Below are 27259 nucleotides of genomic sequence, written 5' to 3'. Positions count from 1 at the left end.
GGTCATCAGTATAACGAAGCAGCACAATATACTTTATTCTGGGAGCAAGCAACTTCACTTGGTACAACACTTCTTCATATTGCTTATCATGCCAGCGTTAACATGCGTTCACCACAAGATAATAATATACTTAAAAGCAAGAAGCGAAGTAGAGGTGCAACAACTGCAGATCCTTGAAGATGCTAAGTGTTGCAGTAACTTCTCTGCAGTTGGATCATATCAATAATGCCAAACTGACAGGAAGCCACCTCTCTTTTTACACATCTACTCAGAAACCACAGGAGAATAAGACTAAAACTTAAATAAATATAACACATACAATACACACAATGCAACAATGGAAAGTAAAGTTTGGAGAGCATGACGAAGAAGGAAATTGAAATGTCTGGACAATGAGAATGGGTCTCCAAAGAGCACCACCAACAGGCAGACACGCTGCTATAAGCAATTAGAAGAACAAAGCTGGGAGGGAGAAGAGCGATGAGAAGGAGAGAGGAGAGGATATGTAAGAGCATGCCTGATTTACTTAATTCAAACCAACAGCAGAAAGAGAGGATGTAGACAAAGAGAGGGGCTCACAGCATGGTGTACCAAAAGAAAACATGCCATCCCAAAGAAAAACCAAAACTGAGAAACAAATACATTCAGTAACATCTTCATAAAATGAGCTTAATAAATGTCATTAAAATGAATGCGACATATAGTACAAACTATCCACGGCACTTTCACTGGAACAGTACAATAGCTTTAGTGAGTACTGTATTATGAATAACTGGTCTCAAAACAGGACCATCAATGCAAAGAATCAGGTATTTGGTTGCTGTTAATGGAAGGTGAGACTACAAGAGAACATGAACTACTGCGTTGTAAGACATGTTTTGAAGTAAGACTCTGAGGAAAGAAGGACATCAGTGAAGGTGTGAATATGGAGACAATATGGCAGCACAAGGGCTGGTAAAGACGAAATATACATCGTCACGATACAGTACAAATGAAAAAAGAGGAGGGGAGATGTTAACAGTAAAGTCTGTTTTTTCAAATGCAACAATCTGATACAGCAATGACTCCACAAGGGAAAAAAAAAAAGCCTAGAAAACTTATACTGTTTTATTTTGTACTTCCTGCAAAGAAGTTAGTGCATAAGACACAAGAACCAATGGAGAGACAAAATACTGTTCTCTCTCCTCTTGGAGATTGGGGGCTCATATAAAAATATACACACAGATGTATATATATATACACACACATAGACAGATTAATATATATATATGTATATATGTGTGTATATACAGAGAAAGATAGACAAAGATGTTATCTTCCTGTGTTCTTGGCAAGTAATTAGTCCTGAAGTTAGGAGTGGAGGTAGGATTGAGGTTGGAAGGAAAGGTAACGAAGAGGGCATACCGCTTTCGGCTTCTGCAAACGACAAGAAAAAAATTGCAAATCAAATACTTTGATAAGAAGTCAACTGACACCAAAGCAAAAGCAAAAAAACCCTTATTTAAAAGTCTTCAAGGCTCAAAGGTTTTTCTGCTGAGAATGAGAACAAATATATGGATAGACAAAGTGAAAAATTAACAAGAGGAGTAAACATGGGGTACAGGAGAGAAGAATCTTGGTTAGGTTTTCCTTCTTGCTTACTCATGTGGAAAAAAGAAAAAAAAATGCAGGGGAAAAAGGCAGGTGAAAATATCTCAAAAAGGAATTTCAGATGAGGAGTTTGAATGCCTGCACTTTGAACTGATATTTTTTACTATCTATTCAGCAGGCACTGCTGGGAAATTTTCAGGCTGATGTTCTCCATATTCCTTTACCATTTTTTCTACAGAAAAAACAATACCTCCCTATAAATGAACTAGGACCATTTTTTTAAGGTCAAGTATTTGGCTTGCATCAGGGACACAAAAACTTATTTAAATAAGTGTTTCCTGCTCTTAATAAGTGATTATAATATTCCCAGATACTAATTAGAGATGAAAGAATGGCCAACTCATATTGTGACCCAGAACTATTGAAGTGCAGAACTTAGTAGTTGGTCAGAAACCCACTAAATTAAGTCACGTTTTGTAAACTCAGAGGTTTCACTGATAACTGAGCAGTAATTTAAGCATTATTAAATACATAAATGTAAAGGTAAAAATCTAATCATGGCTATTTTAATTAATCTGTAAGATACTCCGATGAGAAACAGTTGCATAAAAGATAAACATGCTGTAAATACTTTACCCATTATTTGAAAATGAGTCTTTATTGATCATATTTATACTACTTATAGACTTGAAAACTTTTAAATTCTGTTTTTAAGCAATCCTGTAAAATCAAAATTTGTTTATAATCAACAATCTAATACTGTCAAAACCTGTTATCAAGGTGTGCTTACTGTCTTGTGTATCTTTATTAGGAGTCAGGAAAAAAGGAGAAAAAAACAACTGCAAGCAGGAAGCTCAGGTAGTGCTAACATGTGCATTAATATTAGCTTGGATAGAGTTCTGATGATTTATAATTGCTATAGACCTTAAATTCCCTATGGTAGAATTAACACAATTTGGCTGTAAATCAGAAATCTTTTGAAAACTGTCATCTAGGAGTCTGCCCGGGGGGGAAAAAGTGCATAGGTAAATGAGTATTTATGCCATTCTACATGTAATGAAGACATTAACAAAGTCAATGAAAATTCTTCCATTGTCTTAAAATGGTACTAGAATTTATTCTGAATACTGAGGTGAAAATTTAGAGACAGGATTAGGAGATCTAGAATGCCCTCACATTACCACTTTTCAGAGTTGCACACACTTCTAAATTAATTTTGGGTTGCTCTGACTACAAAGTGATGACGGCAGATGAAACTAATCTTAAAAGGAAGCTCCCTGTGTAAGTAAAAAATCAGATATATAATTTACTTATATAGATATTCTATTATGACTAGTAACAAAAATTAAACTGCTGGGAGCAAGATCTTCTCATGCCTTAGACGGAAAGAATGCTTCAAAAATTTTCTTTGCCCCTGAAAATACTGGTCCTAGATCTGTCTCAGCTGTGGCAGGAAATACTAGCTCTTAATAAAAGGGTACCACCTAGATAATATTCTAAATTTTTATTTATATTTATCATTGTTGCTCTAAAGTGTAAACTATGTAAACCTCTCAAAAGTTTTATAAAATATGAACCTAAACTATAATCATAAAATAAATCAGCACATGGCTACTATTGGTCACTCTCATAAAGAGTGAAAGCTAAAAGGGTATCATAATCAGTTCACCTTCATGTTTATGAAGAATTACCAATGAAGAACTTAAGACATGAAGTAGAATCAAATGTTTCCAAAGTCAACATCAACAAACATAATTGACAAATGACAAATTTATCTTGTTCATTGTAAACCTTGTTATTCTAATTTTTATCTTAATTCTCTGTCTTTTCATTTCGTAAGATGCAAGGAAATGCAAGATACCTAAGAAGTGAGAAAGTGAAGTTTGGTTTTAGTTTTTCAATTTGTATATTTGGTTTGAAGAGAACAGGAACAAGTAGAACAGTAAAGATACGCTGCAGGTTGCTCTGTTATTCGCCAGTGACTATAAAGTTATCACTGGTTAATAAAGACAGCAGATATTACTGTTGATCAGGGTTAAAAGAAAACGTGAATATCTAGCTTATATGCTCTCCTGTTGTTATATATGTATTCACAAAATCCAGCTGTTAGCATCCCTTTGTTATTATTGTTTCCTGCAATTTTTAAGCTCTTTTTTTCTACCAAATAATTTCATTGTGAAACGTTTACCTGCGTGGCTTTAAGTAAGAAGGAATATATGATTGTATCACATTGTGTTACTTTTTGTGGGATCCTCTGCATCACCTTGTGATTAAGAACTCAATCCAACTCCTACTGAAGTTAGTGCAAAGAATGATATGGAAGCCACAAATTAGCTGTGATTACTGAAAAAGACTGTAATATTAGCACTTATGTAAGTAAATGACAACTGAAGTAATGACAACTTAAAGTTGGGCAATAATTCCTAGGAGAGCCAACAGAAACCAAATATTTTCTCAGTATTGGAAATACAAAATCTACTAAATAGTTCCACTGCTGTTACTATTGTATTTTTCTTTTTTTCTAGGAAGAGAATAAACTGTTCAGAGACGAATAATAAATCGTTTGCTTTACGTTAGCTAATGCAGAATGTGATCATTCAATGGAAAAGTATATGAAGAGCCCATAGAAGCTGGAAACATTAAAAGAATTCTGGTGTATCCAAAAAAAAAAAAAAAAAGGATTTCTTAATTAGCATAGGACAAAAATAATATCCAATAGCACATACACAACTTTATAACATAGGAAAAAATGAAGCATGGAAACACTCTTATAAACAGTTTGTAACATTGCATTTTCCATGTCAAATGCCCCACAGAGGTTTTTATAGATATTTTTAATTTTAATAAAGAAAAATAACATATAACAATAAACATTAACATAAACTTTCAAAAACCTCAGATATTGTGGCATGAGCGCCAGTGACAGAATCGGTTCTCCTGTGAGAACTTCAAAAGGTAATCAGTGGCCAAAAATAAAATGACCTAACATGTATTGTTCCAGATTTACTACAGTGGTACAGAATCATTTTTGAAAGAGGAAAATAAAATTCAGATCAGCAAATATTGTCATATTATTATTATATGCCCTTCCACATCTTGTAGAGCACTTTTGTAACATTTTTGTTATACAAAAATGAATGTTGTGTAAAGCACTGACGGACGACTTGGCAGAACATTGACTCCACTGCTCACTTGGATTTTTACAAATTATTTTTGTACAAAAAACCCTCAAGAAACACCTATTTTCCTGTCCGTGAATTTGTACTAATTATAATGATATTTTTTTCTTTTTGGTTGAGGAAAGGAGTCAGCCAGTTGGTAATTTCAAGGCTAAATTAATCTTTTCTAGTTTCACGATGTTATTCACATGTGCAAGTCTTGTCAGAACAGATACCATATATATACTATGTTTATCTTCTATTTCTGTTTATCCTGCATCCTATCGAAATTGGTTCTTCCAAGCTTCTTTAAATGAAACTATTATTTTGAGAATAAACATAGCCATAATGAGTTTTGATATCACATCTGTTTTCTGCTTTTCAATTTTCAGTGAAGTAAGTCGGACCACCAATTAAAACTGAGGGACTGCGACCAAAAACTTTGTAAGTTTTTCTTTAAGTCTTTTCTGCAGATGGGACATAGGTATCACTGTCCCCCCACCTTCTCCTAAGTGTTCTGATTTAAATTAATTTTAAGGAAGAAGAATAGAGCAGAAATAAAAGCCTTTCAGCACTATGTGAAATGGTGTAATGTGATGGCATGCTAATTACGCTCTGAAATGATTCAAAAGTCTAAGAGCAGCTATGTTCATTCTTAAAAAAAAAAAAAAGCTGGCAAAATTCTTGACAGTGTATTCCAAACTTCAAAAGCTGTAGGCATTGCACATACCTGCTTTCTCGTTTTTCCGACTTGTATTCTATGGCTATCATTAAGAGCTTTAGTTTCGCAAACACCAGTCTGCAGGAAAAGAAGAGGCCAAAAGTCAGTCCTTTTTCACAACCAACTTCACATATGCAGAGATGGCTGCAGGGTATGCATTTTCTTTGAGAATTTACACGAAGATCTTTTCCCATTTTTTTTTAGTTAAGTACACAAAAAACATATATTAAGGTCTTTCTATTTTGAAGATAACGAATATGTATTTTCCTAAAAAAATATAAACTGACAAGTTGGAAACAGTAGCATAAGCACCAGCACTATGTTACTAAGTCTGCTTAAGCAATAATAGCAAAGGTCATGATACACAACATAAAATTGCATTTGGCTATAGTTGTGCATGTCTTGAGGAAATTTTTCAAGTCTTTGCTGGAATTCAGCCATATGTCTTTTGTAGTGTGCATTCCTTAGAAAATATGTGCATACTGAACTAAAATGAGAGGACACTATTAATAAGTCAATATTTGCCAATGATTGCCACAGAGAACCAGCATGATTGGACGCAATTTCTGACCAATATATGGGAAGTACATTCTGATACTGTAATACACACTTTTTTCAGTTGTAAAAGTCTGTACGACTGGCTATTTATTAAAACAACTGATGGGTGATACTTGCAGGACTGTGAGTTAGCACACCACCATTTGCTTCAAGCTAATCCGCTCTGTGAGAAGAAACTAAGAAACTAACCATTTTTGTTTTAAATAACTAGAAACCATTTTCCAATTTTGTCATTGAAGGGTATGCAAATTCCATGCTACTTGCTTTCTGTTCTATGAATTTGTCACAAATTATTCTAGGGCTCACCTTTCAATTAGATGGCTGCAATCTTCTGTATCATACACTAACTTTTCCAGTGCTCAGTGCTTCTCTACAAACTTCCTTACTTCAGTGCTATTAATATTTTTGCATATAATTCAATAATTTTTGCATATAATTCAATAATATTTATTTTCTTTAAGCAAATTAAGCAATATTCTGCATACTTTGCACCAGTCAGATAGCAGAAAACAAGGAATTGGCTGCTGAACTGATGATATTCTATTTCCATAATGAATTTCAGAAATCACTGTGAACAGTTAATTTCTGCTATTTCTTCAGGATAAGAGAATAGTTAGAGATAAGCTAACCCCTAAGATGTAGGGGTTCTGACAACGCTGAGGCAATGTGCTGCATATCACATAGGGGTATATACAATAAAATATACTTTGCATTGTTTAAGTTTTGCAATGTAATACTTGAGTGTATTTAAAAAAAATATTCAAAAATTTTCCTTTTAAAGGATTGTAAAAGTACCTCTCTTGTCTCCTTGTCTGTGGAGGCAGGTGATATCTCAGTATTGGGAATTAAACACAGAAAGACAGATAGGGGCAAGATTAATTTAACTTTTTTCAGAATCAATTAAAAGTCTTATTCCACCTCCAGAACTCCAGCCAATGGCAGAAATGGGCAGTCAAAATCCTGATAGTTACTGAATTCTTCATTAGCTTATCACCTCCTACGATATTAACAGGTAAATGAAGCCTGATTATCAGCATCAAAAAAAAGAAAATAAAAAATCAATTTTCAAACATATTAACACTAGAGTAACCTATATGTTGTATTAAGACTATTACGTATCTGTTTTAAAAAAGTTGATGTAAAATACAACTTCATGAGCTGTGAATGTCAAGAGTTCTAAACCTATTTTTTTACTTTGATCACCTACATTCCTTTAGGAAACACACTTAGTGTCTCATCCTTGGCTTCAGTTTTGTGCAGTATTCAATATTCTATCTATCTATCTCTTCATCAAAAAACCCCACCAAAAACCAAACAAAAAACCAAAAACCAAAGCTGAAATAAAGAGATAAGCATAATGCTACCCTAAGGTTTAGCATCAGTATCTCATTCTTATCTACAGACTTACTAAAATTATTTAAGTGGTCAAATAAATAGGTTTACATGCACTTGGCCATGCAATTAAACATTAGGATTAATAAGTCTCACCATTTAACTGTATTCTGCAAATGTAACTTCATATGATTGAAATGAGAAAGAGAAGGATCTTATACCTGCTTTTTTTCTCGATACATAAAGAAGTCCACAAGGATTGTCAATGACAGTACACGAGGCATTCATTTCTATTTTATTTCCAACTGCCAACATCATCTGCTAACTACTGATGAACACAGATGGTCATGAACAAACGCTCTCAAGAATTTGAATTTGACTGTTTCTATCCACCCAGAGAGAAATAAATTGTTTTTGACATTAAATCTTCATTCTTTATTGGTAAGGCTATGATTGGCATAAATTAACCATAGATACCTGCTGTATTATTTGCACGTGAAAGTACTGGGATATTTAGAATTAAAGAAATGATCATTCTCCTTTCTGAGCAGGAAAACATGAAGATAAAACCTTGATTAGTTATTAATTATTTTTGTACCAAACATTTTAAAAGGAATTTTAATTAGCTTTTTTGTTTCCAAACAAATCTTTGATTGAAATCTTGTACATCATAAATAATTCTGTTTTTTTTCCTCAGGATCAGTTATAATATTTTTTTTGCTGAAAACTACTTTTGACAAAGGAATAGGTACTCTGCTCAGGAGAGAAAAAGTATTTTCAAGTGCTTCCATACCTTGGTTCAGCTGCAGTTAGCAAAAGTATTTTGATCTAGGATAAATCATGTTGTTATTCACCTAATGAAAAATACATGGAAAAATATCATTCCTGATAGAAAAGTAGTACCTTATAGTAGCATCTTAAGCTGAGAAAATTACTTACAATATCAGAATTCTTTCATAAATATATTATTTTTGTCTTCTTTTCAAACTATTTTTTATGCACATTGGCAACTAATGCTTTCTTTGCTGCTTGCTAGTAGGCTGTGCTCCTTAGGAGTTGGAAGTATGAGAATATCAGGTACTCCTCTTTTATGGAGCAGCAGTGTCTAAAACCAGTGCAGTCATTGAGATTTGTATGTTGGAACAGATGTATTAGATATATAATAACCCAAATATCTCTTTCAAAGGTTTGTTAGTGTCAGGGTCAGGTAATTTCCAATCACATGAAACTGGCAAAAGCACGGGCAGCTTCTGCTTTCAGCCTACAGCTGGGTTCTTCCAGATGCTGAGCACTCATGCATTGCTCAGGCAAAAACTTAAGCAAATACTCCAATAGTAGAATTTCATAGAACTATTAAAAAAAATAAAAGTAAGCACTGATGTAAGGGGTTATCTGATCAAGTCTAAAATGATAAGTTTGTTAGTAAAATTGTGGGGGGTCGTCTTAAAATATTTGAGATGTATTTTACAGGTGTCTTACTAGATCATTATATGCACTTCTACCATTGCATTAGAATTGCTAGACCTTTTTAAGTGTGCTACAGAAGAACAGATGACAACAGAAGTTAGAGGAAGAATCCGAAACTAGAGACGCTAAGAAATGGAAAGCAACTGGCTGTAATCTATCACATACATAATACAGAAGGCACTGGTGGTGTTGCTACCAGTACCAGAAAATTTGCTCAAAAATTGAGTACTTAACTGCTAGTACAGTTATTTTCACTTATAGTACTGTTTATCTTACATGGCTATTGACTTACTGTTTACATCTCAGAAAGACAGTAAAAACTTGGAGCATTCTGCAAAAGGATAAGAAACCCTAACAGGCCAGCACAGAAATATAGAAGAACGAAAAAAATATGGCTGTGCCATGTGTATGTGTAATCATGTTTCTAGATCTGTGATTGCTATGTATCTTACATTGATGTGGAGCAGAAGTAACTCCACTAAGATCATGGAATCATTAATTTAATGAAAAGCGAACGCCAGTGAGGAGTTTAGTTTACTAGACAGACTTTAGTTAAGCAGGCAATTCCATGTCAGATTACAATTTTAACCGTAACCTCAGCTGCGAAGAGACACTGAGGTATTACATATTCAAGATATGTTTTCCAATCTAATCCCATCTGACCAATAAAACGAATCACAACTAAGTTTTATATTTTGCAAGTTACGAATCACTGTCTACAAAGCAATACTCATTGCCGGTTCAGTCCATGAAAAATATTGTTCATGCTTACTGACAAAACATTGAAGAATGCATTTTTTAATTTCTTTAGTCTGTCAGGAACCAACAGATGTACCAGAGAGAGATTCAAAACTGATTAAAAGTATTACATACAAACAATGTCTAAAACACCTGCATGGCAACACTTTAAATGTACTTTAGTACTTCAGTAAACATTTCCCTCGTGTTTGAATACAATATACAAGTTTTGATCTCTTTTCTTTTGCTTTGTAAAATCATATAAGGCTATTTTATCTTTGAAGGCTCATCATGGGAAGTATCAGGAAAAGATTTTTGTCCTACAGCCTTTAAATGATCGATGATCTACTGGTTGAAGGTTACAACAGACTAGCTTCCAGTCTTCAACAGGGTAATGGGATCGGGGAGGAAACTATCAGCCCTGTCATATGCAGAAGCTGAGCATTCGGTATGGGTCTTTTAAGCACCTATTCTATTGACCTAACAATGTTTTTAGCAATAATTTTGTTGAATATCACTTACGTATGGCTGTGGACAAGGCCTCTTTTCTTTTCTTTAGGAGATTAAGATCTTACCTGATCATCCAAAGACCAGAAGCAAAAACTTATTAAATTCTACGAGATTGAGTTGTAAACAATTAACATAAGTTAAAATAATAAAAAAAACCACTGAACTGGGCCAAGGTTTACATAAATCAATGAAAAAGTCAAAGTACTCTTTAAATCTAGCACAGTGGAAAAAGCCATCCATGACTGGAACACTACCAGGACAACGAGGAATTCATGGCAGCAGGAAAAGCAGACATTCAGAGGGAGTACAGAATACTAAGTGTACATTTTAATACAAAATCATATAGAGAATATGGTTGAATCGTGACAAAGATCAGGCTCTTTTCTAGTGAGTTCATGAGTCGTTATATAAATAATATAATAAAGTGTGACATATGTCACTCGTGATAACATGATATGTTACCGCAATCACTCATATGAGTGATATGTTATCACGCATAATGACATACATTACTCTCTGTATATACACACATATACACACAGAAGCACTTCATACAGTACCAGTTCCAGTCAGTCGCTGCTGACAAGACCAAGAGGAGGTGTACAATTAAATTCGCCGCTCACGGTAATGGATACCACTACCATCACGAGGACGGTGGTGAGAAAGTGAGCTAAATATTTAACGTTTTTTGGTTGCCAACCTGTCAGTCTGTTATGAAAACACTAAATGTAAGAAACGTCAATACAGAACACTACATTGATTTTTCTCTGTATTTCCCACATCAAGTATTATCTTGGTTTACAAGACGGATCTCAATTTGAAATGCAATGGAACTGCTGTGAAGTGTTGTGGAATACATCCTACTCTGGTCCACGCTTGGCTAAAGGGTTTCATAAATATTTGTCTTTCATTATTTTTGTGTACTCTTATCCTGCTAAACAAAATATTCCACTGTCCTTTCTGGCTCCCATTAAAGTTGATCATGTTGGAATAAGAAACCTAAGTAAGGATATTGTTCCTGTAAGAGCTCTACTGGAGGTTTAAGCACAAAGAAACCGAGCTTGCTTTATAAAAGCGGGTATTGTTACTTTTCTAGGTATGAACAGGAAACATGGCTGCCACATATACAGAGTTTTGAATTAATAAACCAAAATTTGTCCAGTAATTACTAACTCACTAATTGCTGCTTGTATCAAGCGTAGTAAAATCCAGGTTATCCAAAACCATGGTATAAGCATTGGTAATGATAACATAGGCCTCCATACTTTAAACGCATTAAAGAAGAAACAACTGTGGAGGCTGTAAGACGACGTGGTAAGCATCGTCTGTGCCGATCTATGGATACTTTTCTATTGAAGCAGCCTTTTCATACTTGTGAAAATGTTGCTGTCCAGAGAGATGAAATTACTGATCGCAGTGGGACCTTACAACATCTGTTTTCATGTGTTGGCTCTTGCTATCTCACGGGTGTGTATTCATTGGCTGGGCAGAGGCAGCGAGGGTGGCAAACCTTTTCCTGGGGGACCCAAAGGAGAGTTTTTGAGAGCGCTTGAAGGAAATTGTAAAATATAGGAGACGTCTCTGGCAGAATCAGAGGGAGTCTGAAGACGGAAAGCTTCATTTAGAGTCAGTCTAGAGGCTGTCTTGTGGCTTGGCCACTACCTGAGCTGAGCTTAGGTCTGTTAGTCTAAAATTTGAATAAAATCCTGGGTTCAGGGAAAAGTTCTTAATTTAACAAGTATGGACTGATCCAGCATCACTGCTTCAGAGAGGCAGAAACCTCTGCTGATCATACTATGTGTAGCTTAAGGCTCAAGAGTCCAAAAGTCCCTTAAGATTTATCTCACCCTGAGACAAATCAGAAATGTAGTTGAAGAGAATGATCCAAAGACAGAAGCAAAAACTTGATGGTTACAGGTAGCCCATGCTGTCCTTGCTCTGTGAAAGATTGGCTTAATTTGGAGTCACTCTCAGTCTAGGAAGTGCTGCTAGTATAAGTATCTGCAGAAGAGAAATAATCTGTTGTGGAACTGAGAGAGAAGGCAAACAAGTGCTGAGCATCACCTACTCGCCTTAGTTCTTGTTTGTGAGGACAACGAAGTTTCTAACACTTCTGCAATTAGTTCCCCAACCAGTCTGTTGTAAAAACATAAAAAAAACTTCATGACTAATGTGGGCATATATGCCATAGTTATAAACCGTGCAAAAATATGCTGCACAAATACAGAGATAATGACATCTCTATAATTTTTCTTTGTATTAAAACATGGCTATGACATTTGATTGAATGAGTGACTTCAAAACTAGAACAGCAAATGGGCCCAATGTAACATACATTAAGAGAAGTGGACACCTTTCCACTGCTAGGTCAAGTGTGAATCCATAGATGAGCCTCACTATGAAAATTTTTGGGTGGAGAATGGTAAGAGAACCTGGGTGAAGGTTAGCCTTGCATTAGTAAGTGTTAGAAGGCCCACTAGAAGACTCTGCGCTAGTGGGAGACAGCTTGGTTAGTTTACTCTTCCATCAGCATCGTCCACACCTGGTCCAACAATATCCAAGGCACAGAATGATGGGAATTACATTCACATATTGAAAATATATTGGTGGGAATATGTTCACACAATACAGACACATATACTCAGAGTTATAAATAAAACTTGAAGACTCATAATAACTTCTATTTCCATCTTCACCCTGTCATTGACATTAAAAGCTTGAAATTCTTAAAAAATATTGAGTGTCCCAACCCCACTGAAAGCGGAGATATTTCGGCACTCTTTTCATGTTTGTTATACAAACTGTATGACAGCCTATTTACCTGAATCACATTCCTAGACCAGCAATCAAGACCAATAACCTGAGGAAGCAGCACATCTCATTTAGTTTCAGGGTTTTAAAATGTCATTGATGGCATGAATTTTAAAAGCTAAATTACAAAATCTGTTCTCAAAGTTTGTATATTTTATGGGTAGTTGATCACACTAAGACTGTCCACTGATTTTATATCCCCTTCACAAATCAGTGCAATGGACTTTTTGCTGTCCCTTGGTTCTGGAAATTGAATAGACAATTCTTAGAGTAATGAAAATACCTATACACCAAACTCATTAATATGTTACACTACATTTTAATTTTCAATGTGCTTTAACTAACCTGAATTTAATAGTTATTAAACTGTTGTAAAATTCTTTAAACTAGGAAACACAGTTAATTAAGCCTCCAGCTAATCAAATGCTTCAGGAGAGCTCCAAAGTTTAGACATGTTTCTAAAACTCAATAAATGCCCCGTCTTTATTGATTATTTTATCTCAGCTCTACCAGCACAGTTAAATGAATGTCAGCTTTATGTCAAATACAGTCTCAGTCACATATTTCTAAGAACTCATGTAGAAACTCAACTATGCTTAACAACGATTTGGCATGGAGATTTAGTTTTCATTATTATAGTTAGTGTAAACAGCACAAATTACTATTCATTCTGAATACCATACAAATTTCTAGAATATCTTATGAGATTTTTCATTTCAAGATATCCAGGCAAAGTTCTGTGCTTATAATGATAAACATTTTCCCTCAATAACCTAGTCACAGACTGGTTAACACAGTGGAGGAATGGATTGTGAGCCCCTTCGTTTTACTAGCAAATTGAAGACTGGGCTCTGTAATACCTACATCCCAGAAAAAGATTTTTAAATGGATAACGTTTGCCTAACAGTTACTTCTCCCTCATTCTTATGCCATAATCTATGCTTATGCTACTGTAAAAAATCAGAAAAGGTGGGAGAAGTGAGAGGAGTCAAAGCAAAATCATTCTCCTTTACATAAATATTATATCTTACTTCTTCCTCTATTTCCTCCTCCAAAAAATGGGGTCTGTAGAAGCTTTTCATGTTAGCTACTTAGACATCAAATTCTTCAGAGTAGGGTCTATTTCTTTTTAAGCATTAGAATGATGCCTAGCAAAAGCTGTCCACAGTCTTTGTTGTGACCTGTTGGTATGGCTGTAATGAAGAATGGTGCCAATATAAGAGGAAATATGACTGCATTAAACTATCCTATGTTTGTAGCCATAGTATTTATCATGGAAACGTTGTGCATACAAATCTCTCATTCACAGAATCTTTCTAGAACAAATATAAGGATTTTGAAGAAATAAAGTTGCAGCATGACTTATGCTATGGTTATATATTATATGCTTCAAATATTCCTTTCTCACTGCAGAATAGGCATATTTTTTCTGACATATTTCACTTGTTAAAAGTCGTTTGCAACCAGTTCCGCGGAGCTCTGGATGCCATGCTGCTAATATGACTTCACTACATCTGTTTCAATTAATGAATAGGTTCCTTGGAATGGGACCTAAGCCAAGACAGAGACACTGACAACCACTATACAAAGAATGGAAATCATTAGAAAAAACAAAAGGATAGCACTTATGAGTAAATAACTCAATTTAAATGGATCGCTGATTAATTTGTTCAACACAGAAAACGCTTATGCTTTCATTTACAATCATTAAATTCCAAATCTCTTTTGAAAACAGGCATTACAGTGTTTGGAATACTTCCATGCAGTGATTGCTTTAATGTTTTTTTTATTGGATCTCATCTGATGTAGCAACATTAGGACTGTAGCAGAGTGAAAAGGTCTCCTGCAGAAATGTTAGTTTTCACTTGAGAGAAGGCAAATATTATGTATGTTAATATGTATTTCTACTTACTCACAAACTGCAGGGAAGGACAAACCCACAAAGGCACTAGACAGATATTCTGTATACATTTCATTTGCAACTCCTTCCAGGTAGTATTTCTGCCACGTATCCTCCTCAATCTAAAACAAAGAAATACAGATGCAGAGTTCTGAGTAAAAGCAAAAGCTGTATTTAAAAATTACAAACAATGGATAAATGTGAATCAGATTGTAACAAATAAATCAGTAGACTGTTATGGCAATTAATATTGCTTATTTTTACAGGATTTCCTAGAATGCCAAAAAAAAAAAAAGAGTCCATGTAGTCAGTAAATCAAGTATCCTATGTAAAAATAATACATTCAATTCTTGGCCAAGTACATTCAGCATGAGATGAAGTAAGGTTGTAGAGAGCCTGAAGAAAAAAGCTCCTCAATTTTCTCTTTCTGAAAATGAAATGGTTACATTATATTGTTATTTGAGTCTCTCTAATAATGTTTCAATTATTTTCACCTTGCTTAGAAGTTAACCAGCAGTCAAAACTCATTGTTTACAATTACAAATTTTTTTTCTTCTCTGCATCTATAACTAACAAGGAAATATAGGAAACATATATTGAAACACTTTCTTCAATGGTCATCAGTGATTTATGACAACAACTGAAGAAAAACTTTACCACTAAATTCAGAGATCTTTTGCTGTTGAAGGTATGAATGAAAACAAGTCAGAGGTGCTACAGTGCTACCATGAAAAGCTCAATATATTTGCCAAAGTAGAAGCTTCTAGTGATATTGGAGATGCGCATGCAATCCCACGCAGCTTCCAGCTGCTGCCCTGGGGTCCGTGGGATGCCACAACGTATCTATAAAGCTTATGGCTCAGACACTCTATAAGGTCTTTCAATTAGCATCAAACACCTATAGTGGGGTAACTGGATCGAGCTGCTTGGTATCCATCAGGAATAGCACTATAATTCAGAAGTACAAATACAAAGCCAGCTGATATGACTGGAAATATGGCATATGCAGAAGCTGTTCACTGCTGAAACCCCAGTTCTCTATACTGTAGTTTGTGCCCTCGTCCAAAGCTTGTTTGAGATTTGACTGTCATTCCCAATGAGACCTTCCTAGGCAAACTAGGGAAACCACCACAATCAGGCAGCCTGAAATATCTAAGGCTTCCCACCAGATAGCTGCTTCCCTATTCATTAAGTCATATTAAAATAGAGCAAAACTTTCAACCGCAATGGGGCGTTCCTGCATGTAATTATCTCTTTGCCTTTATTCAGTAGTAGTGCTGTATCAATTGTGTGAACAGAGAAATTAATATTTGCAAGAATTATACGCAGCATAAAAAAATGTATGTATGATAATACAGTATATATAAAATTAGCAAGAGACATGACAATTACATCAGACTAGCAAGAATAACGTGATTTTTATTTTTACATTTTACATTACCGCATTTTCATTAACCAGAGTCTATCTGACTAAATAGAAAATAGGAAACAAGTAAAAAGAGACAGATTGAGAGATCAGAGATTTTTATTTTCTTAAATAAGGCACAGGATTTTACGGATCATGGAAATATTTATCTTGTAATTTAGTGCATACCTGAAAACTATATTTTATTCTTTGCAAAAAAATAAAGAAACTCTGAGTTCCATTATGTAGGTAGCCCCATTATGATCTTCATCTTACAGAGCAGAAAGTGAGACAGTATTGAGTTTAGATGTGAAGGCCAAAAAAATTGACAATGATAAAGTATTTTTTTAAAGAACTATTGGTAGAGATTTGCAAAGCTACCTGAAAGGTTGAAGCGGTAAAGAACGACTGATTTGAGAAGGACTCTCAAACATTTCACAGTTTGTTTTTTTCTGATATACCCAGCTTTCCTCAAAGCTCAGCCTACACTACGTAAAGAGGTGACAATACTAATCCTGCAGGAAACAGAATCACAGAATCATTAAGGCTGGAAAAGACTGTTAAGATCATCAAGTCCAACTGTTAACCCAACAGCTGCAGCCAGGCCCAATGAAGTGGCAGAAAGGATGCTTCAGGAACATCCATCCTCATAAATTACTACAGGTAAGGCTAAAGTGCTTTAATCTACGCTGCTAATCTTGCTTGTCTAAAGTCCCAGAGACAGTGGGACATCAACCAGCTAAGTATGAGCCAGATTTTTTTTTTTTTTTTGGCCATTGCAGAGAGAACTCTCAGCATTTCAGAAATTCCTATCAAAGAATTTACAACAAGAAGATAAACAACTTATTACTGCTTTAAAATTTTGTACATTACTGCCCACTATGTCAAATGCCTTGGATAATATCCAGTCACTTATTTTAATGGTATGAAATGTGTTATGGCAGCAAAACATAGGCTTGTATATTCTTTATGGTGAAAGCATTACGGTATGTTAGGAGGAGTGTCAGGTTTGTTACGAACATATTCTCCAAACAGCAATATAAATGTACACCTCTGTCAGTATTCAAGAAAATAAATTAATACATGGGATGTAAGTGACCTGGGTAAAGGTGTCCAAATTAATTTTTCAGCTATAAATTAATTTTTCAGCTATTCAGCAATAAATCAAATTGAGAAAAGCATCTTTAAGCAACAATTTATCTTTGTCTGCTGTGTCAAACTACAGCTTATTTAAAACAGCATTAAAGCAAGACGCTCTTGCATAGCATACAGGGCTTAAAGGAAATCTCACCATGTAAATTCAAAAATGGATAAAAATTTAAGATGGGAAAAATTAAAGCACATACTCTAATCATGAGACAGTTCAGGTCTGTGACCAACAACATACTCTATGCATTTATAATGTATCCAGCAACTGGCTTTCTGCCTCTTAAATTTAAAAATGAACTCATGCCTACATAGATGTCATTCAAGACTTTTTTTCTGGATATTAATTCTATTTTTCTTGTAACTGGTTTGTTTATATTGTTGCTTCATTAGTTGTACTTCCTATTACTCTAAATAATGCTTCTAAACAAGGTATAATCAGATGAAAATGTTAAGTGTTTAACAAAAAATTAAGCTAAGTAATTGACAATTTTATTTTAAATTAAATCTCTAGGAACTTCTAAAAACATACATGCTTTAGGAAATAAAATTATATGAGCACAAACTGTAACAGTAAACTACATTTTAAAAACAAAAGCTATAATGGTTACCGAGTCCTATTCATTCCCTAAGAGTCCGGAACAGGTTTTTCTTGTTCTTTCTTATACATTTTTATAAAACACTTATTATTTTCTAAAAGTTTTAAGTCACAGTTCTGTATTCCATACTCTTACTCCAGTTCCATAAGCTCACAAAACCCCATAAAGTAAGAGTTCTATAGAAATGTGGTGATGTTCCTGTTCTTTTTTTTTTTGCTCTTTTGGAGAGCTGTCTTCATCCACGCTTCCCCTGCCTGCAGTTCTGTAACTCTCTGCCCTTGACTCTGCCTCTTTGTTTCTCTTCTCTACCATATCATTACCTAACATCACTCACAATACCAACAGAACCGTTTCTCTAGGCTAATGTCCTCTATATCTTGCTTTCTCTTTCCCTCTTAACTCCTTTATTCAAATGTAAATGTCAGCCTGCCTAAGTGACTTGTACTAGAGGATATGTAGCCACCAACTGACAGTGCTTTCACTGATAGAGTTTTTTCTCTTACTTGCCCTTCAGCGGTGTTACCACCTCCTCTTTCAAACTCTTTTAGGCTCATAACGTCGTTATCTTTGCGTGCTTCAACCCAGTCACTTACTCTATGTTTAAATCACACAGACCTCTTGTCTTTCCACTAACCAGGATAATCTGTGAAAAAATGTCTAAATCATGTTAGAAAAAATTTCACTTTTAAAAACCTTAAGAGACAGCAAGAGGAATTCCATGTCAAACTAGCATTTTACAGATAGCCAGCACCAAAAAAGTGAGGGATGCAGTACTGTCATACATACTAAGCTCAGTAAGCAAGACCGTGATTACGTTCATTTGTGGTGAATGGTGTTAAATCCGACTCGTGGCCGGTCACAAGCGCTGTTCCCCAGGGCTCGGTCCTGGGGTCGCTCTTATTCAATATCTTTACTGATGACCTGGATGAGGGGATCGAGTGCTCTCTCAGAAAGTTTGCAGATGACACCAAGTTGGGTGGGAGTGTTGATCTGCTGGAGGGTAGGAGGGCTCTGCAGAGGGATCTGGACAGGCTGGATCGATGGGCAGAGGTCAACTGTATGAGGTTTAATAAGGCCAAGTGCAGGGTCCTGCACTTTGGCCACAACAACCCCATGCAATGCTACAGGCTTGGGGAGGAGTGGCTGGAGAGCTGCCCGGCGGAAAGGGACCTGGGGGTGCTGGTTGACAGCCGGCTGAACATGAGCCAGCAGTGTGCCCAGGTGGCCAAGAAGGCCAACAGCGTCCTGGCCTGTATCAGAAATAACATGGCCAGCAGGAGCAGGGAAGTGATCATGCCCCTGTACTCGGCACTGGTGAGGCCGCACCTCGAATCCTGTGTTCAGTTTTGGGCCCCTCACTACAAGGAGGACGCTGAGGTGCTGGAGCGTGTCCAGAGAAGGGCAACGAAGCTGGTGAGGGGTCTGGAGAACAAGTCCTATGAGGAGCGGCTGAGGGAATCGGGGTTGTTCAGTCTGGAGAAGAGAAGGCTGAGGGGAGACCTTATCGCTCTCTACAACTACCTGAAAGGGGGTTGTGGCGACGAGGGAGTTGGTCTCTTCTCCCAAGTAACCAGCGATAGGACGAGAGGAAATGGCCTCAAGTTGCGCCAGGGGAGGTTTAAATTGGATATTAGGAAAAATTTCTTCACCAAGAGGATGGTCAGGCATTGGAACAGGCTGCCCAGGGAGGTGGTGGAGTCACCATCTCTGGAAGTGTTCAAAAAACGTGTGGATGTGACACTTCAGGACATGGTTTAGGGGACATGGTGGTGCTGGATTAATGGTTGGCGCTTGATGATCTTGAAGGTTCTTTCCAACTTTAGTGATTCTGCAATTATTCATTAGCAGGAAATAAAGCAACAGCAAGGCTTCAGAAAGGGAATTACAGCTGAGTCTCTACGGTTGCAGAAGCACGTCAGGAGTGCAGTGTCCTAGGAGCATATATAAGAGCTACAGCTCTACTAATTGTCTAACTTAAAGACATATTTTCATACCTTTTCCACACATGACTTGTATTGAAATATTATAATCATAATAACGCTGAGCTTTACAAACTCTTTCACAACTTAAAAGCACCCCTTCCCTGTAGTAGCTCAAGCCACAGCTTGTTTAAACCACTCAAACCTTCTCTACTGATTCTGACATGCTGAACAGCACAAAGCAGAAAGAAATAACAATGTGTTTTGACATAAAGATTTATGTTAGAAAAAATAAGTAAAAATTTTTTTCAGATTATATCATTATGTTATAATATTATAGTATTAAATTAATTATAGCAATAAATTAATTTATTAAATATTACTATTAAAATAATATTGTATCATTATATATTATTTTATAGTATAATATAACTTTCATTGGAATTTGGTGTGACACAAATCTCTCTTGGCTGAATAATTCTCCAATAATAAATCTGAATTCCACAGCTATTTTGACAGGACTTGTATAGTATTTTACTGAGTACTAATTTGGGATTCACCAATCTTTTCCCCATGTTAAACTAGTGAAAAGGCATTCTTTCAAAAGAATGTTCTAACAAACAGAAGGATTGGAAACTTTACAATAAACCAGTGAAATATATATTACAATTAATTTATTTCTTTTAAATTTTCCTCTCCTGTTGATAGGCTGCCAGGTAACCAGTTACTTTAGTTCTGGGGAAGTAAACAACTGCATGAATAAATTGCAATATGGAGATGTTCCAAATCATACACTCCCTGACAAGTGGGCTGCAAACAATCAAGAGAAATTTCTTCCACAGAAATTGTTTCACCATTCAGAGACCATGTGGGATGCTAAAAGGGATTTGCATTGTGTTATTCTCCACCACACACGGAGAAGTCATATCACATTTTTTATAACTCTTTTATTTATGTGAAGCTCGCGAATGTTGGTGATCAGCAACTCTTTATATACAGAAAACAGATAAAGTGCAGGCTTGGTAAAAAATAAGAGCAATGACAGAAAGGACATGTTTGTAATTTATGGTCTATTTTGCGGCTTTTTCTTAGATTGACACCACCTGGGGTTGGAAAAAATATACAAATACATTATGCGTTTCTCCTTTCTACTTTCTTCCCTTGCTTTCTTTTCTTTAGGCAGATGGTTTTGCTTTGGAGGAAGGAACTGCAGATCAGACCTATAGCCAAGTGCTCACCCTCAGTCAAGGACCAAGAAAGGACTGGAAAAAACCAAACTCATTCACAAGGCAGTGATCAAGCTTCATAGATGCTGGTTAATGTTAAATTAACCTTCAAGATATGTTCTGTTAGGATACCATGAAATGTTGATTCATCAATTTAAGGAATTGATGATATTTGTGATGCTATAAAATGTCATTGTAAGATAATGATAATAATGGACTAAAGACAACCTTTGCATTTTATCTCTGCCTGAACCATGACATTTTCCCTGTGATTTCAAAGAGAGAGATGGTCACCTGCCTGGTATTTTTCGAAAGGCAGTACCTGCTGTTCTAATGGAAATGAAACACTTACTAAGAACCTTCTGTGTACAATATTGCTTTCCTAATTCCTTGAGTCTTGCAGTTACCCTGAGTTTTAATAGTGTAAGTTTCCACAAATAAACATCATTAGTTTCTCCCATAATCCATGGCAGTAAGGTACTAATTTGAAAATCCTTAAAGTGAGGAAAAAAACACTTTAGCACTTACTGTATTCTTGACAAATTTAAGACTTTATGATGATATTTTAAAGTCTGCTGCTGCTGTTAACCTTAAAAACTGAATCCCTAAACAAACCTGATTCTTCATAATATGTGTTTATTCTCCTTTAAAATACTTAACCGTAACTTGAGTGATTGTCATCCAGTCCACCTCTGGACATATTTATCTACTACTTACCCATACTTATCTACACGTTAAGAGGAAGGTGTCAAAACTTAATGTAGAGATGAAAAAATACGTCCCATATGCTCTTACAAAAACATTTCATATGTCAGTTGCCTGAAAACAGTGCGGAATAGTTAAATGTTATATAAACTTTATAGAAGCAAAAAGAGCTGAATTTGGGGGTGAGTTTGGTTCAAGATGCTACTAATCAAGGTTATCACAAATGTCATTCAGTAAAACTATGAAAGTTATTTATCTGGTTGGTCAAATTTATACCCTGATTTTAGCCTACTTGAAAAGATTGCTGTCCTTACAAAGATGGAAACAACCTTGATTTTAATGTGGAAAACAAAGAAAAACCTACAGTAGTTTCAATTTTATGGTTATAGAGATAATTTTGTTACAGCAAATAATTACTAGTCTATCCTACTTCAGTTCCTAACAACAGAATCTGGATACTTGTATTTTCTACCTTTGTACAGTATGGACTAATACAGTTGAGTCAAAGAGAATAGTTTTCCTTTCAGTGAAAATTTTTCTGTGGTAAAGATTTGCTTGTTGACCGAACACACACATTCCAGCAGAAAGCATAAATCTATCTTTATTAAGTATTGTGTGTTCCAGGAAGAACAAATGTGCTAGTTCAGTTACGATATCAGAGAGGGACACCAGGCTTTCTCTCCTGTTCATCCTTACCTCTGTGGATAACTGCCAGTCTGAGAAGTTAGGAATTAAGATCAAAGAATGGGACCTTTAAAGAACATCTAGTTCCAGCACTCCTGCCATGGGCAGGGACATGTTTTGCTAGATCAGGTTGCTCAAAGTTCCATCCAATCTGACCTTGAACACTTCCAGGGATGGGGCATGCCATCCCCAGATAAAACCTTTATTATTTTCTGAAAAATACTGTCTGGGTAACAAAAATTGTGAATACTTAAGCGTTCAAAAACTGCTTTGGAATGAGGGAATGTGTCTTTGCTGGCAAAGTAATTAAAGCAGAAGTTAATACCGCACAATATTTAGAATAGTTCTTAATACGTTCACATGTTCACATAGCAGAAAAACTGCAGTGAGGGACAACGCAAGAACACCAGAAGGCATGAAGTACACAAACACAATAGCAGTGAATCACTTTAGTGTAGGAAAAATAACCAACAAAAAACCTTGACATTGTTGGGTCCTGCTGTCATGTATTCCTCTCCCTTTTACCTCTTCTCATTTGTTGAATGTTATTTCCGTTTTCATTTAGCCTCATACATAGGCCTCTACAGATCTTACATAAGGTACAACTGTTGAATGAAGACACAATAATTGATCGAGGACAATCCTATTTTCTTTTTTCGATTTGGACCTCTTCCTTTACTCATCAAATATTGTACACCTCAAGCATATCATCAAGCAATGACAAAAAGCACTTCTACACGCCTTGCTTTACAGAAAATGAGCATCTGCCTGTCTGAAAGACCTTCCCCTGAGTGATCCTGAGGAGAAGTCTTTGCAGGTCATCATTATTTTTATCCCTGAGGCTAAATAACTAACATACTTCAAGCAGATCCTGCAGCAACATGAATAAATGTAACAGTCTAGAAAGGTAACAAAACAGTTCAATTAGTGGTTGATGTGGCAACAAGGAATCATTCATTATCTTCCACTGGTGACCACACTATAAGTTATTAAGAATAAGCACATAGCATCTTATTTTGACTTTGATGTTAAATCATCACAAAACGTTATCACAAGATGCTGTGTTGGTACAAAGAGTAAGAAGTATTTTTTTTCTTCAGAGACCTTACAAACTCCAGAGGAAATTTTAACAGATAGGAACAAAAATTTGAGTTATTCCAGTCTCAGCTAGGAAGAAAGGTAAAGACCGCTCAGGTAACTGTTGGGCCTCACGCAGAGTGTGCCATACCACCACAGCGACTCGAATCTGTATCTCCCAAGTTCCTCTCTAGTATCGTAAGCATGTGATTATCTTCCCCTGAATATGTTACACCGCAATTCTGTCTCCTGTATAGTCATAACACAAATTACCCACTGATTCAATAGCTATATGAAGAATAGCTGGAAAATGACATAGTGTATCCCAAGAGAAGAAATATAACTTTCATCTGTATCTTTTTTTAAGTCACAGTGCTCCTCTGCTCTCCTCTATCTGTATAGAGATACAACGTCGTTATCAGACAATGTATTTACGTAATACAATCATTTCCTAGTGAGACTTGGTGACAGAGAGACCAAAAAGTGATGTACATCTTGCAAGCACAACCATTAGTATTGTCAGGAAAAAACCTAAACCCTTCATACACCCAGCCCTATCCCCTGGCAGTGTAATTCTCAGGATCTCTGTAGCCCCAACTGATCTATTTTATTCATAGCATTTGCTTCTCAGTGTAATGACATAAATAGTTACATGAAAGCAATTGAGTATATCTGAACCTGATAATGCTATATAATCTCTACTGTCAAGATCTAAGTCTCTCTATCAAGACAGAGAACTAATGCTAGAGTTGTAGCGTGACTTAGGATCTTTTCTTGCATTTTGCGTTTTGCAATAAAAGAGGGAGATGAAGAGGATGGTGGGATGTTTTTATAACTATTAAGGAAGTGACACAATGAAAATTCCTTTATAGCACAATGAAAGCAGCTGTAGTCTGCTCCCTAACATTGAATAAGCTCAGTTCGCCACCACCAAGGAAAGAGCACAAAACAGTACAAAGCCTTTGAGAATAATTTCAGATGTTTGGAAGACAATCATCCATTTGATATTTTAGACATAGATTTACTTTGATAAACAGCTCTATCCAACTGAATAATAAAAAAACCCCACAAAAAGTACAGTAAATTAATGCGTTAATTCTGTTCATTATCTCTCTAGAATAGCAGTTGAATATTTTTGTTCTGTTATTAAAGCGATCGTGCTTTATTCTAATGGTCTAACTTTTGTTGTTCAGCATATGTGTCCCAGCATGCAGTACTTTGTCTAAGTGCATGCAATTCTGAAATTCTGAATGGTCTTTACAAAATTATAAGGTTGTTATAAAAAAATTAAATTGTTGTGCAAACAACATGGAAGTTGTTACCTATTTCCTTTCTAAAATACATCTAAAATTTTCTCTTTAAAGATGCCCAGAAGGCCACGTAGAGAAATGTTACAAAAAATGACTAGAATTTCACATTTTCACTGAGGCAACTTTCTTGAGCCCTTGCCAAGCTGTTTTTATCTACTTCCGTCTAACTCAGGGACTCCTGCCTCCCCCTAGGCTCAGAATGCTTCCAGGGCTTCCTGACGTTTAATTTTACAATTCTCTTCTCCACAGTATTGTAGGGTTTTGTTCTAACAACATAGATGAGAATAAAAAGAAAGTACACACAGAATATTCTTGATTGGTAGTTGGAAAGAAGTAGTACATTGAAAGCAATGTATTTTAAACATTTCCTTATGTTCACTCATAATGCCCTTTCAGTCCACCCAAATTGCTTGTGTGAATGTCTATTTTTATTATACCTTTAGATATGGATATCAAAATCTGACAGTTAAGTATTTGGCTGAAAGCAGTTCATACATTCCTATCAAAGAGTGAAGCTTCTTAGATTTACAGTCTTATAATTGAATTTCCTTAAGTATTATAAATTATCAACTACCTTTTTACTCAATTCCACTGTCTGCTTAAGTTAAAGCTAAAAAGCATTCTTAGTGGTATAAAAATTTTACAACTTCAGTCAACTATTCCCACGGTTCTTTCTGTATACAAGAATATGTTGGTTTTTTTTTAAATTAGCATGAAAAGCGTATGTTTTATAAAACGTCAAATATGCTAATTAAGAATAGTTCTAATTTAAAATGTGAGATATATGCACTTTTTCATTGTTCATACTAATGTAGAGTTTTGTAGTAGGTCAAAGCAGAGCAAGTATTCTTGAAGTATTATGACACGTAATTCTTCTTCAGGCGTTGGCCTTGATGGGTTTGAACTCGAATGTATACAGGCTCTACTTTTAATATTTTCAAATTTACAAAACAGGACAGTATTTCTATGCCATCATAACACAAAAGACAGATTGGTGCTGATCTATGAGTGACTGAAAAATGCACTCCATGGTAGAGAGACAAATTCATCGCTTATCAAAAGGACCGATACTATTTGTAAATAGCAAACAGTTTTCAATCACAACAGTTTTTAATTCCCAGACTCAACGATTAAAAATATTATATTCAGTCAGACCTTTTAAGAGAATAAATGTCTTAGGGAACAGGCTACATTAATATTTGGTCTAAATCCTGCGAGGAGGATCAGGTAATCAGTTTATTACGCAGCCTCCTGAAGAACTTCACAGTAAGTTGAGAATTTGCATTCCTCCCCACCCCCTTTTTAAAGCTCTCCCTCATTTGAAGAAATTCACTGTGCATACCCTAGTCTCATACTTTAAAACAGTCCAAGGCTGCCTAGGTGGCCAAAAATAAACAGCAAACCAGCTATGTAGCGTAGGTAAGCACCTGACTGATGTAAATCTGTGTGCCTTTATTATGCCTGGACTAGAAAGGAATGCAGCGGGAGAAGTGGGCATTGCACATGTGTGGGTGTGAGCAACAGATGCCGAAAGAGCCCACAGAACATTCCTGCTCTCAAAATAGCTTATGAGGATAATTGAGACTGCTCTAGATCATTTTTCAAATCTGGAATGAGGTGTACCATCCTATCAACAGAGCAAAGACAAAACTAATTAGTTTGTGGACTTGTGTTACACTCCAGAACCACATTCCACATTTTATTAATCTACACAACAACACTAACTCATATTGGCTTGCATGTTTGTACAAAGGGACAAAATTTGACCACCTCTGCCTTTTATTCTATTTACTTACTCTTTGCAATGTTTTTCATATGGGTAGACTTCTGGTATACATTTGCTAATCCAAACAATACAGAAATTGCAGTACAGTATAGAATTTCCATCTTTTTCTGAGACTATGCAAGTAATAAAGAGTCCAAATTCCTTTACTAATACACCAATGATAACACACTGTGCTATAAAAATGCAATATTGAAATACAGTTTACAGGTGTAAAGGTGGTTGGTTTGGGGTTTTTTTTGATTAACATATAATTTGTTGTGCTATTTTGCTTAACATATAATTTGTTGTGCAATTTATCTTTCTTTAAGTGTTTACAGAACTGTAATCTTTTTGAGCTCATTTTGTTTTCTTCAGTTTGGTGCCACAGAGAACATAATAGATTCCATATGAGATTACATCGCTAAAACCAAAAGGAAAATATTAGGAGCAAATATAATTTTTTGAGGTTTCTTAGTTTGTTTTACCTCTAATACTGGGCAGACTGTTTACACAAATCATTTTGCTGTGAAGTAACACATAATGAGTTAAATGTGTGCAATGTCACCATCAATCATGTTCATTTTTGTTTGACTGACCAAACATTTATAGCACATTAAATCACTTTCTAATCACATTAT

At 35.6% G+C, this 27259-nt stretch overlaps 1 protein-coding gene across 8 annotated transcripts in view; it reads right to left on the bottom strand.

Annotated features, from left to right (window-relative positions):
• KCNMA1 (potassium calcium-activated channel subfamily M alpha 1) overlaps nucleotides 1-27259 on the bottom strand; it is a gene marked incomplete at its 3' end in the record, with an annotated part of 525005 nt that overhangs the window by 120339 nt on the left and 377407 nt on the right. For 4 of the 8 annotated variants that reach the window (XM_082002432.1, XM_082002435.1, XM_082002437.1 and 1 more), the window contains 3 exons: nucleotides 14798-14907; nucleotides 5479-5547; nucleotides 1405-1416 (listed from right to left, as the gene is read on the bottom strand). In XM_082002432.1, coding sequence (XP_081858558.1) covers nucleotides 1405-1416; nucleotides 5479-5547; nucleotides 14798-14907 — 191 coding nt within the window. The remainder of the gene's footprint in view (nucleotides 1-1404; nucleotides 1417-5478; nucleotides 5548-14797; nucleotides 14908-27259) is intronic. The other 4 variants (XM_082002434.1, XM_082002438.1, XM_082002433.1 and 1 more) reach the window with 1 other exon arrangement.

This window comes from Phaethon aethereus (assembly GCF_964289735.1).
Source record: "Phaethon aethereus genome assembly, chromosome: 7".
NCBI classification, from domain to species: domain Eukaryota; kingdom Metazoa; phylum Chordata; class Aves; order Phaethontiformes; family Phaethontidae; genus Phaethon; species Phaethon aethereus.
Note: the sequence above shows the minus strand (reverse complement) of the source record. Positions and strands in the feature narration are given on the sequence as shown.